The sequence below is a fragment of the Oryctolagus cuniculus genome, chromosome 13 (genome assembly GCF_964237555.1).
Source record: "Oryctolagus cuniculus chromosome 13, mOryCun1.1, whole genome shotgun sequence".
Lineage (NCBI taxonomy): Eukaryota > Metazoa > Chordata > Mammalia > Lagomorpha > Leporidae > Oryctolagus > Oryctolagus cuniculus.
In genome coordinates this window covers 30,514,301-30,533,160 of record NC_091444.1, presented here as the reverse complement: position 1 = coordinate 30,533,160, position 18,860 = coordinate 30,514,301, and the positions used below count along the sequence as shown (strand labels likewise).

The following is an 18,860-nucleotide window of genomic DNA, read 5'->3' as shown; positions in this document are numbered from 1 at the left end:
GATTTAGAATGAATATTACTAAATTCAGATATTATTAATAGAGCTGTTAAGTTGGGTGGTAGGAGAGCACAGTTACTTGTTTTTAAATCATTTATAAATTTGTTTATAATGAGGATTCCAAAATATTTATAAAATACATTGTATTATGCTATCAAGAATATTTCATCTATGTTAAGTATTCAGGCTACTGACAGAGTGGAGATGACTATTCAGTATGTAATGATGACTACATGACTATTGTGTAGGTTCTACTGTGAAGATTAATCATTTGCTAGTTCTATTCACTCAACAAATATTTATTAAATGCTTGCTATGTGTGGAGTATTATGCCAGATAACAGCTGTTGTATCTTGATTACAGATAGAAGTATTTGAAAATATTGAAGGAGCATAATAAAGGAGCATAAATATTCAATATGTGAAGATCAAATCATATTAGTGTGTCCATCTCCTTAAACATTAAAAAATTTTTATTAGCAATGAATTTTGTATATTGTATATAGTGTGATATTTCGATAAATGTATACATGTGCTGATCAAATTTGGGTAATTAATTTCTTCCTCTCCTTATCATCACTTTATGAATGGACACTTCAAAATCCTCTCTTCTATATACTCAGAAAAAATATAATATTTCATGTTAACTGTAGGCATCTCACAGTGCTATTGAACATCAAGAACTTTTTCCAGTCTGTTTTGGTTCCCATTATCCAACCACATCCCATTTTACTGGTCTCCTACCAAGCCACGTCTCCTAGGATCACTGTCTGCTTCAGATCATTGTTTTTTCTTTAATTTTAGTGTTCACATACTTTTCTGTGTCTGGCTATTTTACTTCACGCAATGTCTTCCAATTTCATCCATTAAAATGCAAATGATAAGATTTCATTTTTTATTTTTTTTTACAAGTGAGAGTCAACCATGTGTGTGTACACATCACATTTTCTTTATCCAGTGATTTGCCAAAGGGCACTTTTTCCATGCCTTGAAAATAGTGCTACAATAAATATGGGAGTGCAGATTCCTCTTTCAAAAAATTGTATCATTTCTTTTTGATGGATACCCAAGTGGTAGAATTTCTGGACCCTATGTGAGAACTATTTTTTATTGTCAACTAGTCATTCATAATTTCTTTCAAGGAAATAAAACCCATGACAGTACAACATTGCAATATTTCTTATGTGGTTACAAGATAATAATTAAGTTCATTTAGACTTTAAGCCATTTTCTCTCAACAGTTTATGCATAGGAATAGTTTTATGCAGATTGCAAATAATTATACATTACTTTTTTTGGTACTCTATTAGGTATACCACAGATTAGGGAAAACATAGTATTTGTATTTTTTGGGATTGGTTTATTTCACTAAGGATAATGGTTTCCAGTTGCACTCATTTTGTTGCAAAAGATAGGATTTCGTTCTCTTTTGACAGCTGATTAATATTCCATAGTGTATATATGTATGTGTATATGTATATGTGTGTGTGTGAGAGAGAGTGATATATATATATATATATATATATATATATATATCACATTTTCTTTATCCAGTCATTTGTTGGCAGGTATCTGAATTGATTGCATATCTTAGTTATTGTGAATTGAGCTGCAATAAACATGGCAGTACAGATCACTCTTTCATATGCTGATTTCATTTTCTTTGGGTAAATTCCCAAGCATGACATGGTGGATCATTACAGAACCTTTACATTTTTCAATTAAATTTTAATTATACAGAAGGGGCTGGTGTTGTGGCATAGCAGGTGAAGCCGCTGGCATCCCATATGGGTGCCGGTTCAAGTCCCAGCTGTTCCACTTTCCTCTGTGATCAGAGCTGGACTCTGCAGGGCTTGAAAACACATATCTTTGGAAGCCCGTTTCTATCATAAAGTTATACATTATGTCCATGAACTGCTTCACTCTAGAACATAGGCACTACTGTTGTTAGTTACAGCAAAAGAAATCAAATGGAGGCTAAACCTCTTGGCTCACATAGAAGCAAAGTAACTACTCAAATGACACCCATATCTCAACTAAATGAAGTAACTTTTTATCCCAGATACAAAAGTTATAACATAGGCACAAAAGAAACAACAAGAAGCAAGTAAACAAAACACTTCCAAAAGAACACAATAATTCTGCAGAAATAGATCCTGTTTGAAGAAAATCTATAGAATACCTGAAAAAGAATTTAAATTTAAATCCTGAGGAAACTCAATAAAATATAAGAAAATATAAGATACCATTCAAAGAAGGAGGCAAACCATGCATGAGTAGGAAATTTCACAAAGAGGTAGAAATCATAAAAAAAAATCTATCAGAAATTTCTGTGCTAAAAACTAAAAAGAAATACAAAACACAACTGAGAGTGTTGATAATAGAATAGATCAAGGAGGAGAAAAATTTCTGAATTTGATTGGAGATCCTTAAACATAATCAACCCATTAGTGGAAAATAAGTATTAAGAAGAATCAAGAAAACCTATAAGACCTATGAGATGCCATGCACGAAGAAGAGAAGGAAAAACACATTGAATCCCTATTTAAAGAAATAATAGCTGAAACTTCCCAAAACTTATTATGAACATCCAGATTCAGGAAGCTCAAAGAACACAAACCAGACTTATCTGAAGTATATCATAATCAAACTATCAAAAGTCAAAGACAAAGTGAGAATTCTTAAAACAAGAGAAAAGAATCAAGTTACATATAAAGAAATACCCATTAGAACTGGGCTAACAGCAGATTTTTCAATAGAAACTTTAATGGTCAGAAGAAAATGGGATGATTTATTCAAAATCTTGAAAGGAAAAACTGTCACCCAAGAATTCTATACCCAGCAAAGCTATTCTTCAGAAACAGAGGAAGAAATAGTCTTTACCAGACAATCAGAAACTGACAAAATTCATCACCACCTGGTCAGCCCTACAAGAAACCCTTCTTTGTGAGCATGTATGACACTGGCACTTATGGCACTAACAGATACTGTCCTAGAGCTAAAGGACACAGATTGGATCATTTTCAAGTGCCATGGAGGAGCATAAGTGGTACTGGGACTGTGGCACTGACAGTCATTTTCCTGAAGCTACAGGACGTGGATGAGTCCATCCTCAAGTCCTATAGGGGTGAGTGCAGAGGTGATTCTGATGCTTGTGTAATGGCATTAGTGAGCTTGAACCTGTGAAACATGGATAGCAACTTAAATAGTCCCATGGGACAAGAAGGGTTGACCCTGGGGCTTGTATTCATCAACCTTGGATGCTGAGCCACAAACTACAAAGGGGCTTTCTCCAGATTTTGTAAGATTGGCCAGGCTAGCTCCAGACCTTGTCTGCTGTGTTCTGCAAGCATGATGCTAGCAGTCGTGTGAGAGGAACTTTTTGAGGTCCTGTTGGGTCTGGTACCAATAGCTACCAGTGTTGAACTATGAGATGTGGAGAACTTCCTGAGGTCACCTAGGGTGAGCATTGGTGACTCTGGCATTTCTTCAGTGCAATCCTGCAGCTGAGGAGCTCAGCCTCTGAACCATGGGGTGCATGCTGGCTCTGGGAACTTCTGGTGGTGCTGATGACTGTTTCTGGGACCCTAAAGCAAAATGAATTCTAGTGGTGGCTGTACTGTAGTCTTGGGTTCTGGGGATTAGGGGAGGAGATCCAATGTAGGTTCCTTATTTAGAGCGAAAAAGTTGCTAGAATCCTAGTCATTTTTCCAGCCAAGATTTAAAGCCTCTGAGGACTGTGGAATTCTCTGGTGGTTATAGCTGATGGTTTGCAGTGATGATGGATTTTGCTGCGCTTTTTCACTAACCTTTTCAGAAATATGGAAACCTCTGCCATTTGCAAGCCAGAGGAACAATTGCAGTGTTTCTCTCTCTCTCTCTCACCTCCCTTCCCCATCTCTTTCTTTATGGGCTTTCTGAATCTGTGTGCTGTTTAGAGTTCTTGTCATGTCTTTACTGGTATCCAGAGTTCTCCCTCAGTCAGTCTTAGAATTCACCCCTTCCTTGTTGAATTGGTTCTTTTCTTCTGATGGAGACAAGTGCAGAACACCTCTTTGCAACTATATGGGTTTCACCATCTTGCAGAGTTATATCTAAAGAACATATTTGTACAATGAATCCAGTTTTTCTTCCATGAATTGTTTTTTAAAATAATAATTCAGATTATCTTATACAAATATGATTTCTGTTCTAGGTCACATTTTCTAAGAAATAAATAGAATTATGACTGCAATAAAATAGAATTGTTTTGTCTTGGCCCTTATCCTCAAACTTGAACCAACCTTACAATCGTCCTGCACTCTTGGGGAACCTGATGTGTCTAGGTGTGTCTTTTCTTTTTAGTTTCCTGAGCAATTCTCATATATAAAGAGGAGGAAGTAATAAAGAAGGACATGTAGGCCAAAGTGGAAGTTAAATATCACACAGCATACAGTATTGAAAATTAACAAATCAGAGTTAAGGGCCTGTAATGTAAATTGTTCATCTCAAACACTACCCACCATGAGGTCTATATATAAAAGGCATAAAATCACAGCTTTGTGTTTAAAAGTTCATAGACTATCAATTAAATTTATAAATCGACAATCTGCCAACTCAAGTTATCCAAAAAATCCTGCCTACAGTCTGTATTTTTACAAATATCAATTTTGTTTCACGTATTACTAAAATTTGTTTTATGGAATGATTTTTATAATCTTCCATTTCACTTTGCCCATGGGTTATTTTCATTGCTTCTGTTAGAAATCTTCAAAAGAAAAAATTAAGTTTCTAAAAATAGCTACCATTTATTAGTAGTTGAAAATATTGAGTAGATTATTATCAACTATGTCTGATCAATATTACACAACAGTATTAGTAGTTATTTAATTTATGTTATTTTTGTACCTTTAGAATAGGTAAGTATATCGTGACTGTGGATACTGAATTGTACAAGAATTTCTAGCCAGGGAAAGAGCATTACTGAGAAAGGAATACATCATTGAAGGATAAATACGTGATCATTGTTTTCATTGCAAAGGCAAAATTCCATGGGTAAAATATGGCATTTACTTTTTAATCTTTAATGTTATTATTCAATTAAATGCCAGTCACATTAAGGTATAGTCCTGTAACATGTTGTAAATGCCAAGTCTATTAAGTCATTCACTCATGTATTCACCAAATATATATTGATCACCTGCCATGTGCAAAGCACTGAGCCGTTATTGTTCTAGGTTCTCTGTGCAGTTGGGAGCTTTGTGCCCTCCCCACTCCCAAACTTAAAATTAATAATAAATTACCAAGATTGTCTAACATTAGCTTTGCCACTGGAGCAGAGAGCTACTGAGGAAAACATCAAATGGGGAAAACTTATGCAAGTAAACTAAAGTTTTATGTATATCTGGTAGACAATGAAATTACACTAAAATTGCATCATTTATATTATAAATGACCTGCCACCTTGAAAGGAAAGGAGAAACGATGACAAGAGCCTAAGAACAGTAACTTATCAGAGACTTAAGCTTCTATATATTCCCACTTGGGTGGCTGAATTCTAATGAGAAAGGAAACATTTACAGACATTCTAGGGGCCCGCAGTCCTTTCAGGCTATCTGGGACCAGTTTCTCACATTGCCTCTGTGAGTTCAGTAAGTTAGCACTATACTGACCTCTACAAAGTAAAACACTTTATAATTTCTCACATATAAGCAGGGTGCTTTCCTGTGTTTCCCAGGATGAGGGCTGCCTCCATGTTTCTGAATTTTCTAGCCAGGAGTGGAATGACTCAATTCTTAGGTTTCCAGCGCCCTGCTGTGCAACATAGATGCTGAGAAGAAAGCCAGAGCCAACTGAGCACAGTGAGTGCCTTCAACCCCCCACCCCAGGCTATTCTCTACTCCTGGAGCTGCATAATATGATTCAGAGCAAGGACTCTGAAGGAGAGATCTGGATGTATAAATGCAGCACCTACTGTGGGCTACCTGTCTTCTAGGCACCGGGAACACAGTAATGAAGAAAAAAATAGCAAACATTTCTGTGTTCAGGAATTTTTACATTCTAATTTACATGGCAGTGAATGACCTTGGGACGATGCTGCACTTCTTCTAGTCCTCAGTTTCCTTCTCTATAATATAAAGATAATTGCAACTCCTACTTCATAGGTTGTTGTAAAGATTCAGTCAAGTAGTAATAAAGCACTTAGGCATGACACTGTGTATCTTAGCTATTCTCATAATGTTAAAAGTATTGTCTAGGAAAATATATCTGGAGGTATTTTGTTGTTGAGGGTGGAACGGGAAAAATTTCTCACTCTCCCTGTCTCCCTCTCTCTCCTAGAGCCAGTAATAAGGGAAATGAATTCACTGACAAAAATGAGTTCTTGCTGCATCATTATATGTTAACTTGTTTATACAATCATCCATGAATTCATTTGTTCATTCCTTCGGTAGACATTTATTGAGAAATTACAATAATTTTGGGCATTATGCTAGAATTCACTCTTTAATAAAATCTAGTACTGCTTCAGAAAGCTCAGAATACAATAATGAAAACTGTTAAGTAAATAAAGTATAATATTCTATCATATCTGCAATGTTTTTAAATGTATAGGCAATTTGCTTTTATCTATAAATGCTAACTGGAATAGGGAAGCATTGATAGTTATCCTTTTGCCCCTAAAATTTTAGCTTATGTGGTAGATAGTAGATTCAATAAAAAATAAATGAATATTTCATTGGCTTATGAATTGGTGAATTTGTATACATTTTCCACATGTGGCTTTTAGAAACAAGCATTTTAAAGAATTTCTTCCTGTTCTTTGAAATAATTGAAAAACAAATCATTAATTTCTTCATTTTCTTAACCTATACATATCGAGGACAAAATAAGTTCCTTCTGATGACTCATAGTCCTCATTATGAAATAAACTTTCGAGGACCAGTAGGCTAATCCTCCACCTGCGGCGCCAGCACACCAGGTTCTAGTCCTGGTCAGGGCGCTGGATTCTGTCTCAGATGCACCTCTTCCAGTTCAGCTCTCCGCCGTGGCCCGGGAGTGCAGTGGAGGATGGCCCAAGTGCTTGGGCCCTGCACCCCATGGGAGACCAGGAGAAGTACCTGGCTCCTGCCTTCGGATCAGCGCGGTGTGCCGGCTGCAGTGGCCATTGGAGGGTGAACCAACAGAAAAGGAAGACCTTTGTCTCTGTCTCTCTCTCTCACTGTCCACTCGGCTTGTCAAAAATAAATAAATAAATAAATAAATAAATAAACTTTCGAAGGGCATTGCATCTATTAAGCATAGAGAGCTCACTGTGAGGACCTTGAAAGACGTCTCCTTTCCCTGCCCTCTACCTTCCATGGGTCCAGGTATCTCTGAGTGATATCTCAGTTACTGGGTATCTCTGACTGAGAGATACCTTTCTTCAATGATACATGATAAGCATTTACAGTTGTTAATTAGTGAGTGATTAAATGAGTTCTTTCTCTTGTTAAATAACTAAATTTTCCTTTATATAAGTTTGTAGTTTCTTTGTAAATTTGATAGTATTAAGAAATAAATTATCAAAATTGAGACTGATCGGAGTAGAGTTGACACAAATGCTTTTGGGCTAGGGGATTATCTTTGAAAGATTGTCTTTGCTCATCTGTAATAGTAACAAAAGAACATTGAATTCCAGTTTAGTGATCCAGAAGAGAGAAATGTCATTGTGTATTATTAGAATATAATGTAATAAAATCAATTCCATCAGTGTCTTCTAGATTCAAGGATTGTATGATTTTTTTTTTTTAACCTGAACATGTCAAAGTATTTGGCTGCTTCTTAGTGGAGTTGATTAGTAGCCTTTAAGAAGCTATGAAAATGAAAGTATTTAAATGAATCAGTGATAAAGGTCCTGGACTCTGATATAGCCATTTTCTAATCTTATAATTCGAGCATCTAGGGACATATCAGGGGGAATCCAATTGTTACAGAAGAAACGGAAACTTAATTGAAAGTGACATTGATCAACGGGAGATTGGGAAAACATTAAGTAGAAAACCATTTGACTCTGGAGCTGCATAAAATATGACGCACACATATTTTCAGATTTTAATGAGACTTTACTATCATTAATAGAAAATATAGACAAAATTGCCAGCGCTGCGGCTCAATAGGCTAATCCTCCACCTAGCGGCACCAGCACACCGGGTTCTAGTACCGGTCAGGGCGCCAGATTCTGTCCCGGTTGCCCCTCTTCCAGTCCAGCTCTCTGCTGTGGCCCGGGGAAGGCAGTAGAGGATGGCCCAAGTGCTTGGGCCCTGCACCCCATGGGAGACCAGGATAAGTATCTGGCTCCTGCCATTGGATCAGCCTGGTGCACTGGCCGCAACACGCCAGCTGTGGCAGCCATTGGAGGGTGAACCAATGGCAAAAGGAAGACCTTTCTCTCTGTCTCTCTCTTTCACTATCCACTCTGCCTGTCAAAAATAAATAAATAAATAAATAAAACTTAAAAAAAAGAAAATATAGATAAAATTATAAAAAATTCCCAAATTTACCCATAATACACTTACCTGTTATTATTTCTCCCCTTTTGTCATGGGCCTCTTTGTATCATCTAAAAGGAGTTGTGAAGAAATGCAGTGATGGGGCCAAAAAGTTAATAGTGTCATGAAACTTTGTAATCAAAAGCTAAACTGCAAAGTATTCCTTCTGTTTCTTTGTCATTGTAAATCAAACAAAGGAATAGTAACACAGCATCACCCTTAGGCTCAAAACCCAAAATATAGGAATCAATATGTCATTTAGTTGTATACGTTTTAACTCAAATTTAAGACAGAAATGTAGGCTGTCATATCTTAAAATATTTGCTTTGTGCATTAATCTCATTTTGAAAACAGTCTTTTCAAAACCACACAAGTTACATATAATTAATAAACTCTTTTAGCCTACATTTTTTTTCAAAAACAAAATTATTTGTAGTTTCTTGCTCATCTTTATGTAATTTAAAAATTTTAATTTTCTTAGCTTTTTTTAGCAAAATGTTACATGTAAATGACACAAAAATGTGTAACTTTCTTATAACCATTCAGTTATGTTTTATTTGCTCAATTTTTAATGTATTAGTGATAAATGTGCACTGTAAAGAGATGAAATTATAAGATATGTAAAAGTCATCCGTAACCCTGCTTGCTCATCGACACCCTTGGGAAATAGTTTATATACTTTGAGACCTTCTATTATTGTTGTTATAAGTACATCCATATCATGTGTCTCTATCTTCTTAACGTTCTACCTCAATATTCATATCTGTAGATGAATCTACTTTTATCTGGAAAATAGGATTAAATTCTACATGTTAGTTTAATCTTAGTTTTAAAATTCAAACCGTATTATGAGTATTTTTCTGTATTTTTATTTATAAATGCATTATTTTTTAAGATATGTGACTTTAACTGTTTCCTTACTTTTGAGTACTAAGCTTGTTTCCTTTTCATCACTACAACAATATCTCATTACAAAAATATTCTTTAAGTAGTTTCAAGATATTACTTTTCTGAATTGCTGGCTGTGTTTTGTGGTGAAGGGAAATTATATGTATGCTGTTCTGAAGAGACGTGGACGTGGATAAATAAGCTGCTCTGCTACCTGGATTGGCGTTGATCCTTCTACAAATCCTTGTCATTCCAGTTTAATAATAATTTTTAAAATTTCTCAATTTTAGAGTTTTAAAATGAAAATTATGCTTGTTTTCTTCAGGAAAACAGAGCATCCTTCCATATTTCTTTAGATTTTTTGTTTTCCAGAAGAGGAAGGCCAGTCACCTGTTATAACAAGAAGCTGGTAGGAGCAAAACCCTTCCATTATGTCAGTGACAAAATTCCTCTTTTATTATAAACTAAGGACACCATGATTATGTCTTTTGAGCATTGACAGATCTAGTCTAGTTCAGTCTTACTTGCAAAACAGCTTTTTGATTATTTTTTAAAATAAACAATAAGGGAAAAACCTCAAATGAGATTTTTAAAGATCATAAGAAAAGAATGTTGCCTTTATAGAGATATCAGGGAAATCTTCACTAGATTCATTCTACTAATACACATTGACAAAATCCCGAACTCAAAAAGCAAGCAGTTATTTGATCGAAGCAAACTGCATCTGAAGTCATTCTAATATGGCAACAGGTTCCATATAATCACTTTCACTAACTTAAGCAAGAATACATAATGAATAATAAAATTACATGCATATAATTAATTAAGGAAAATATATAATTTATTTGAAAGAGAGATAGATGAAAATACACACACCAAAAAATAGACAAAGTGTCAATTTCTCCCATCCACTGTCCCACTCTCCAAACACCCACAGCAGCCCAACTACTTGAGCCATCACTACTGCTTTCCAGGGTCCACACCAGTAGGAAGCTTTAGTTTGGAGTCAAGTCAGAGCCAGGCTTCAAACCCAGTCACTCTGACATGGGATGCAGCTGTCTCAACTGCTGTACCAACTGTTAGGCTACATGCTCAGTCTACAACAAGCCTATTTTTAAGTAAAGCCTGAATCATGCTTAGGGCACTGTTTTTCATGCAAATTATGCCCATGGACAAAGTTTGTAGATGGAGTAAAGTTTTTAAAGTTTTTAAAATACTGGGAGAGAGGTTGATTGGATCATGACTAATTGTCCTGTGTGTGACCTCAATGAGTTCATTTCTCTCCTTCAGGTAAGAAAGTGAGTTCATCTATTCTTTCATTTATTCAGTTAGAGCATGTCTCTCTCACACATATGGCAACCAAGGGAAGACATGGTTATCCACTAATGATATGTCATGGTTCCTAGGATCTACGTGTAGATAAGCCCTCCTCTGCTTTTTGAAACTACAAATGACAAAACTAACCAGAAACAAATTTTGGTTATGAATTCTGTTCATAAATCATTCTTTGCTCCACTCTACAGATTAACCTTCCTCCATATAGCTGATCATGGGCAAGGACATTCTAGATAATAGAAAATCAATAGATACAAGTGAAATATTGCATAGAAACAGGTATATGTGGGGACCATCTTAAAATTTTAAACCTTTTACTTGCCATAATAATTGTATATATTCATCTGGTTTAATGTTATTTTTCAATACATGTATTCAAATGTTTAATCATCATGTCTTTGCCTTGAAAAATATCAAAAGTCTTCTTTGGTAGCTATTTTGAAATTTATATCTAATTGTGGCCAAGCATACATGATTGGAAGTTACTCTTCCTATCTAACTACATCAGTGAACCATCTCCTATCCATTCTACCCTCCCTCCATATTCCACACCTCTCAGAGCCACTATAATTCTTCTATGGAAGTGGCTTTTTTAGTTTCTTCACATAGTAGTGAGATCATCTGATGTTTTTCTGTCTGTGCCTGGTTTATTTAGCTTAACATAATATCCATCCACATTGATATAAACTTTGGAATTTAATTCTTTTTATGGCTGTGTATCTATGAATATTTATTATATTTATTATATATTTTGATCCTACTTCATCTGAAACATAATTTGACAAAACATAATATGTTTTAGTTTATGTACAAAATGAGAGTTTTCTAATCAGAGATTAACTTTAAAAACACAAATACATACAGATGACCTGTTACGATTTTGAAATTTGCAGGCTGGCATTGTGGGGTAGTAGATAGAGCAGCTGCTGTGATGCTGGCATCCCATTTGGGTGCCAGTTAGTGTCCCCACTGCTCCCCTTCTCATCCAGATCCCTGCTAATGTGCCCGGGGTGGCAGTGAAAGATGACTCAAGTGCTTGGGCTGCTGCACCCACATGGGAGAGCTGGAAGAATCTCCTAGTGCCTGCCATTGGACTGGCCCAGCTCCAGTCATTGTGGTCATTTAGGGTGTGAGCCAGATCTCCCTGTCTCTTTCTTTCACTCTGTAACTTTGCCTTTCAAAGAAAAAAAAAAAAAAACTTAAAATTTTTAAATTTTTTTAGCCTTTACAAAACATAGAGCAATCTCATTTTTTACATATATTTGTATATTATATATGTATATATAAAGTATACATTTATTTTAAAAGTAGACAGAAGGTTATCTCTCATCTGCTGGTTCATTCCACAATTGTCCCCAATAGCCAGGGCTGTACCAAACAGGAGACTTGAGCCAAGAACTCAGCTGGGTCTCCCATGTGGGTTGCAGGGACCCAAGTATTTGAACTCCTACCTACTGTCTATATTAGTGTGCATAGCAGGAGCTAGACTCGAAAAGAGAGTTAGGGTTTGAATCCAGGTCTTCTCATATGAGATGTGGGCATCCCAACTGAGCTAAAGGCTGGCCTGTCATTTGTTAATACAAATGCAAAGCTCAAAAGTTTCTTAGTTAACATTATTTGTCATTAATTATGTTGAATTTATCCTAAGATTACAAGTATAGATTTCAACTAACCTATTAACTTATTACACAATTTGTCACTTCAATAGGTCAAACAATTAAATCAGAACATTTAATAAAATTGACAGTGTATTTCTTATTTTTCAACATAAACACATATTGGTTGTCTCATAATAGGGATTTTTTTTCTTTAAGATGATAAAACTTCTCTACCTAAAATCAACAATCTATATAACCATACAAATTGTATTATTAAAGAGATTTCTATTAAATCAGAATAAAGACAAATATACCTATCATCATTACCATTCCACATAAGTTAGCTATTCTGCTGATGAATCTGAACAACAAAGTAGAAAAAAAATTCCAATGTGAAAATTCTGTACTAAATCTTCGCAGACCAAAAGACAATTCTAAACCCATTAAAATCATAAAAATAGATTCACTGAAAAATAAATAACATTCTCAGAAAAAACTGTATATAATGAAGAATTAGGTGGAAAATATTTAGCTCTACTTTTTATCAAAGACATGCATACTAAAACATGATTACTATATTTTATAAAACCAAAATAGTGAAGAGATAAAAATAACTGTTCTAATCTCAGGTATGGCTGGTAGGAGAATAAATGAGTTGAATTTTTCTACATGGAATTTGGCCATATTTTTTAAAATTTTAAACATTTATGTTCTTTGAAAATGAGATTTCATCTCTTATGATTTTCTTAAGAAACTACTCTGATACATCCATACTCCCATCCAAATTAAATTGTAAAAAAGTAAATGTGTAATAATTTCAGAATGCTTGAGTGTTATTTTCTAAAATACGATAGTTAATCCATTAAAATGCCTTGACATTTAATGATATGGGTCTATGTAACACTATTCAATATACATATATATTTCTAATATTGAAAAACATCCACATTTTGTAAGAAATTATTTCATGTAAATATTTCCACAATGTTTGGTAGTTAAATTAGTGATTTCTATTTTTATTTAATTTGTTTTATAAAAGGATACTTACAACTATCCCAAATTCATTTTAGATAATTCATCAGTTGCATCTAAGAAAAAAATTCTGTTATGTTCACAAATTATATTGGAAAATTAAAATCATTCTTTTTAAAAAGTATTTATTTATTTGAAAAGCATAGTTACGAGAGATAAAGACAGGGAGGGAGGGAGAGAGGGAGGCAGGCAGGCAGGCGGAGACCTTCCATCTGCTGGCGCATTCCCCAATGGCTGCAATGGCTTGAGCTGGGCTGCTCTGAAGCCAGGAACCAGGAGCTTCTTCTGGGTCTCCCACGCAGGTGCAGGGGCCCAAGGACTTGGGCCATCTTCCACTGCTTTCCCAGGCCACAGCAGAGAGCTGGATCAGAAGAGGAGCAGCCTGGTGCCCACATGGGATGCCGGCACTAAAGGCTTTACCCACTATGCCACAGTGCTTGGTCCAAAATCATTAGCTTTTTAAAATATTTCTGGCTTTAGTTTTTTTTTTCCAGTAGATAACAGGTATGTTGCACAATTTTGGTAAAATTTTTCTTCTTATAGAGCTTTGTAGGAAGTCTGCGTGCACAATTGTTACATGTGTGAATGACAGTTAAATGCTGTCATTCTCCAACAGCGTGGATCGAGTTCCTGTTGTGGTTTATTACTATGGTTGATTTCATAAACTTTGCTGCTGCTCCTTCAGCTCACAAATTACCATATAAATGACAGGTGCACACATCATAAGTGACCAATCAGATCTTCTCTTTTGAAGTCTGTGGTGATTGGTCACTGCACATCCGTATTCAGGTTATTCTCAGAGAAGCATGTGGTTGTCTCCTTGTCTGTGATAAACCTAAATGATGCTCCCCAAGTAAGGATCTTCAAAAAAGAGAACTGGCCAACAAATGTTAAAGTGGTGCTAAACAGACAATAGGGGAGGTGAAGCGTAGACTGAATATGAGTGGAGTCACTGCACTGTTGGGGAGACCCTGGGCATGCCTGCACAACACCTTAGGTGAATTTAAATGAGGGAAGTAGTTTTGTGTGTTGAAAGGTCATTTATTTTCATTTTATTTGAAAGGCAGATGAACAGGAAGTGGGGGGCTGGAACTCACCTGCTGCTGTCCACATTAGCAGGAAGGCGGAATAAAGAGTGGAGCTGGGACTCAAACTCATGCACTCTGAGTTGGGATGTAGGAATACCAAGAGGTATCTTGAAGCTGCACCAAATGCCCATCCCAAAGGTCATCTTTAATACACTGAAGATGTCCTGGAGAAAGTGATACCAGCAAAAAACTTCACGGCAGAGGAACTCTCAGCCACGTTTCACAACACTTAAAGCACAAATGTTAAAACAGCGGAAGCTGATCCAAACTTAGCAACATGACTATTTGCCAAAACACAGAAAAGATGCCTGTTCCTTTTTAAAGATTTTTATTTGTTTATTTGAAAATTAGAGTGACAGAGAGAAAGAGATCTTCCAGCTGCCGGTTCACTCCTCATATAGTCACATGGCTGGGCCAGGGGTCCAGAACTTCCAGGTCTCCCATGTGGGTTGCAGCGGGCTGAGTAAGTGGGCCTTCTGCTACTGCCTCGCCAGGAGCATTAGCAGGGAGCTGGGCCAGAAATGGAGATGCTGGGACTCAACCTAGTGCTCCAGGATGGGATGCTGGCATAGCAGTGCCAGATTAGTCCACAAAGTCACAGTGCTGGCACCAAGACCCTTGTTTAATATGATAAGGAATAGAATGGCAGACAGGCATGCACTGTTAAGAGCATTTGGTGCCAGTGCCTCAGCTCACTAGGCTAATCCTCTGCCTGCGGCACCGGCACCCCGGGTTCTAGTCCCGGTTGGGGCTCCGGATTCTGTCCCGGTTGCTCTTCCAGTCCAGCTTTCTGCTGTGGCCCAGGAAGGCAGTGGAGGATGGCCCAAGTGCTTGGGCCCTGCACCTGCATAGGAGACCAGGAGAAGCACCTAGCTACTGGCTTCAAATCAGCGCAGCGAGCTGGCCGCAGCATGGCAGCCGCAGTGGCCATTTGGGTAGGGGCGGTGAACCAACAGAAAGGAAGACCTTTCTCTCTGTCTCTCCCTCTCTCACTGTCTAACTCTGCCTGTCAAAAAAAAAAAAAAAAAAGCACTCTGTAAGGTTTTTACAAAGAAAAAATTTCTTCAAGTTTATAATGTTTTGTTTATAAAGTTTTAAATTGCAGAGTACTAAACGTGTTGTTTTACTGCTGATGATTCACCTTTACAGGGGAGTTTGTAATGTTTTGACAAGTTTTTAGATTTTGAAACAATCATAACTTTTCCCATTAATTATTGAGATTGCTTTGCATTGTTTCAATTGCATGGTCACTTTCATAATTTAGATCTACCACACCTATAACATTTTTGTTTTTTTTTCTTATTTATAAAGCATTGTGTTCAAAATATAATGCTTCCTAGCTTCAACTCACAGACCCTAGCTTTACATTTAGTAAAAGTGATTGGTGTATAAATAGAAAATTCACAGCTTTCTCTTTCTTATTTGTGTTAGTGTGATCGGTGCTTGCCTCTTTATAACGACAAGCCTTTCCGCCACGGTGATCAAGTTCACGCCTTCAACTGTAAGCCTTGTCGGTGCAATAGCCATGCCAGAAGCTGCCACTATGACATCTCCATAGACCCATTTCCGTTGGATCACCTGAGAGGGGGAGGAGGAGTTTGTGATGATTGTGAACATAACACTACAGGTAATGAACAACAGAGGAATGGCTGAGTTGGCCCTTGTGGACTGTCTGCGTCCATCTACAATGCATAGTGTTGCAAACCGTGTTGTTGCTATGTACACTGATTCATCAGAGATGCCTAAGGTCAAATAATTAGATATTTCTCAGAAGTAGAATTCTAAGCTGCATCTTTTTATTTATTTATTTTTTCCTTTGGAGAGGCACACAACAGGTGGAACGGTGCCAAACTGGAGCTGGGAGCTGGGCACTCAATCCAGATCTTTAACACAGGTGACAGTGACCTACTGACTTGAGCCATCATTGTTGCCTCCCAGAGTCTGCATTGACAGAAAGCAGAAGTCAGGAACCTGAGCTAGATAACCAGCCCAGGCACGCTGATTGGAGACACGGGTATCTTACCTAGCGTCTTAACCACCAGGCTGAATGCCTGCCTATATATATTTTTGCAAGTTTTTTTTATTTAAAATAAACCATTCATACCATTGATTAATCTTCAAATATATTCAAGATGACTTGAGAATTCTTAGCTTGAATATATATCTCTCCTTAAAGGAAGTTTACTTGCATCACTTTTATCTTGTATTATGTCCAGATTCTCACATGAAGATGTTTATATCCATTTGGATTTGGCATGCACTTTGATAATCTGGGAATGATCTTTTTAAAAGCCCTAATGAAGGGGCTGGCGCTGTAGCACAGTGGGTTACAGCCCTGACCTGAAGCGCCGGCATCCCACATGGGTGCCGGTTCTAGTCTCGGCTGCTTGTCTTCTGATCCAGCTCTCTGCTATGTCCTGGGATAGCAGTGGAAGATGGCCCAAATCCTTAGGCCTCTGCCCCCATGTGGGAGACCTGGAAGAGGCTCCTGGCTCCTGGCTTCGGATCGGAGCAGCTCTGGCAGTTGTGGCCATCTGGGGAGTGAACCAGCGGATGGAAGACCTCGCTCTCTGTCTCTACCTCTATCTCTAATTCTGACTTTCAAATAAATAAGTATTTGAAAATAAATAAATAAATAAAAACTCTAATTAAGACGATGATAATCAATGCCCTGTTCTAAAGCCACAAAGTATTTCAGCTAGCCATCAAATATTACTATTTTTTGAAGATGAGCAGAAATAAGCAACATCTGAATTTGTAAAATATAATGGTTCATGTCTAATGGGTTTGAAGGTGCTACTATGAAGCATGAAGTAAATTATATGATAATTATTGATGACCTGAAATGTCATTAGAACTTGGCTAGGTACTGGGGACATGAAGATGAGTGTGATAACCAATTTTTCTGTCTTTGCATCATTGTATAGTAGCAAAGTAGTGTAATTACTACTCAAGGAATAATTCCAACGTTGTCTTACCAGTGCATCCTGTGGTTGCAATAGGGCAACTACGGGAAGGGTTCAGCAGGTGAAATAGTGAGATGAAAGAGAATTCAGTGGCTCAACAAAAGTATTTAGTAAGGGAAATAGGTTGTTCAATGGCCCAGAATAGAAAGAAACATAGCATCTTTGAAAAAATGATCGAAAGACAAATGGTTCATGGTAGGAAGAGAGAGTAAAAATGAAGGACATAACAGATCATAGAGGTTTCTGTAAATCATGATAAAGAATTTGGCTTCTGGCTTAAGGTCAATGAAACCACTTAAAGGGTATTAAACAGGAACAGCAATAACTTGCTTTTCAGTTTTTAAGGTTGCATTTGCTTGTAAAGTGGAGGATGAGATGAAGAGGGTCAAAGGTGGCTTTGAAAAACCAGTTATTAGGGTGCTGCTGTAGCTCAGCTGAGGAACAATGTCAGAGTACACTGAAGTAGTGTGGGTAGGAAGAGGGGAGCCAAGGGATATTTGGGATGGAAAAATGAGAGAGTGTTTTGTGAGCAGAGTGTAGGCGAGTGAAGGAAGAGTCTTAACCTGATCTCTGATATTCCAGCTTGAGCATTGAGATCACAATTGACACATTCATTCAGACAAGAAACCCAGGAAGATCCTGCCAAGGCAGAAATGACAAGTCCTGTTTAGGACATACTTTGTATTTCTAAGGGACACAGAGCAGGTCTTTTGTGGGCAGTTGGAAGTACAATTCTAAAGCTCCTTTCTTCAATAAAAGCTTTTTGTGGTGTTGCAGAAAGATTGAAATCATCTATGTACTTCAGTGTCTCCTTAGGCTTATCACAGGCTGTAAATGTACATTTATTCTTGGTATTAATTAATTAAGATTAGTCTTATCCATAGACCATAAGGAAGCTCTGGGAGAGTGAGGCAATATGTGTTGTGTGTTTTGCTCAATACTGAGGTCCTTAGCACTTAGCCCACTATTTGGAACTTGGTAATCATTCAATAAATACTTATTGAATGATAAATAAAATAGATATTTCTAGATTAGAGATGGAGATTTAGGCATCATCAGCATATGTAAATGGTAATATTCTAGAAATACTATAAATCCATTTAATTTTAATTAGTTCATAGCCACCATCCATCAGAATATGAATTTTCACTAGATTATTTCCAGTCTTCTAATACTGGGCCACTTGCATTGACACCTGAGCAGAATGCAAAATGTTTAAAGGGAGACTTGATAAATTCGAGTTTTGTTTCAACAGTCTTATACTCGTATGCTATTCACATTCACTTAGAAGCTCCTTGTAGTTTCAGTTTCTTTATATTTAAAATGGCAAGGGAAAATTTCCAATGAATGCATTGTAAACAGTAAAAATTACCTGATACAGCTAGCATGTTGTACTGTTCTAAGGTTTAATATGAAATTTATTAGTTATAGCTAAATGTAGAGAATTTTT

At 36.8% G+C, this 18,860-nt stretch overlaps 1 protein-coding gene across 6 annotated transcripts in view; it reads left to right on the top strand.

The window, feature by feature from the left end:
- USH2A (usherin) overlaps positions 1-18,860 on the top strand; it is an 848,241-nt gene that overhangs the window by 135,440 nt on the left and 693,941 nt on the right. For all 6 annotated transcript variants that reach the window (XR_011381453.1, XM_070055318.1, XM_008268426.4 and 3 more), the window contains exon 10: positions 15,876-16,071. Coding sequence is in view for 5 of the 6 variants with exons in the window: in XM_070055318.1 (XP_069911419.1) it covers positions 15,876-16,071 (196 nt within the window). In the remaining variant the exon portion in view is untranslated. The remainder of the gene's footprint in view (positions 1-15,875; positions 16,072-18,860) is intronic.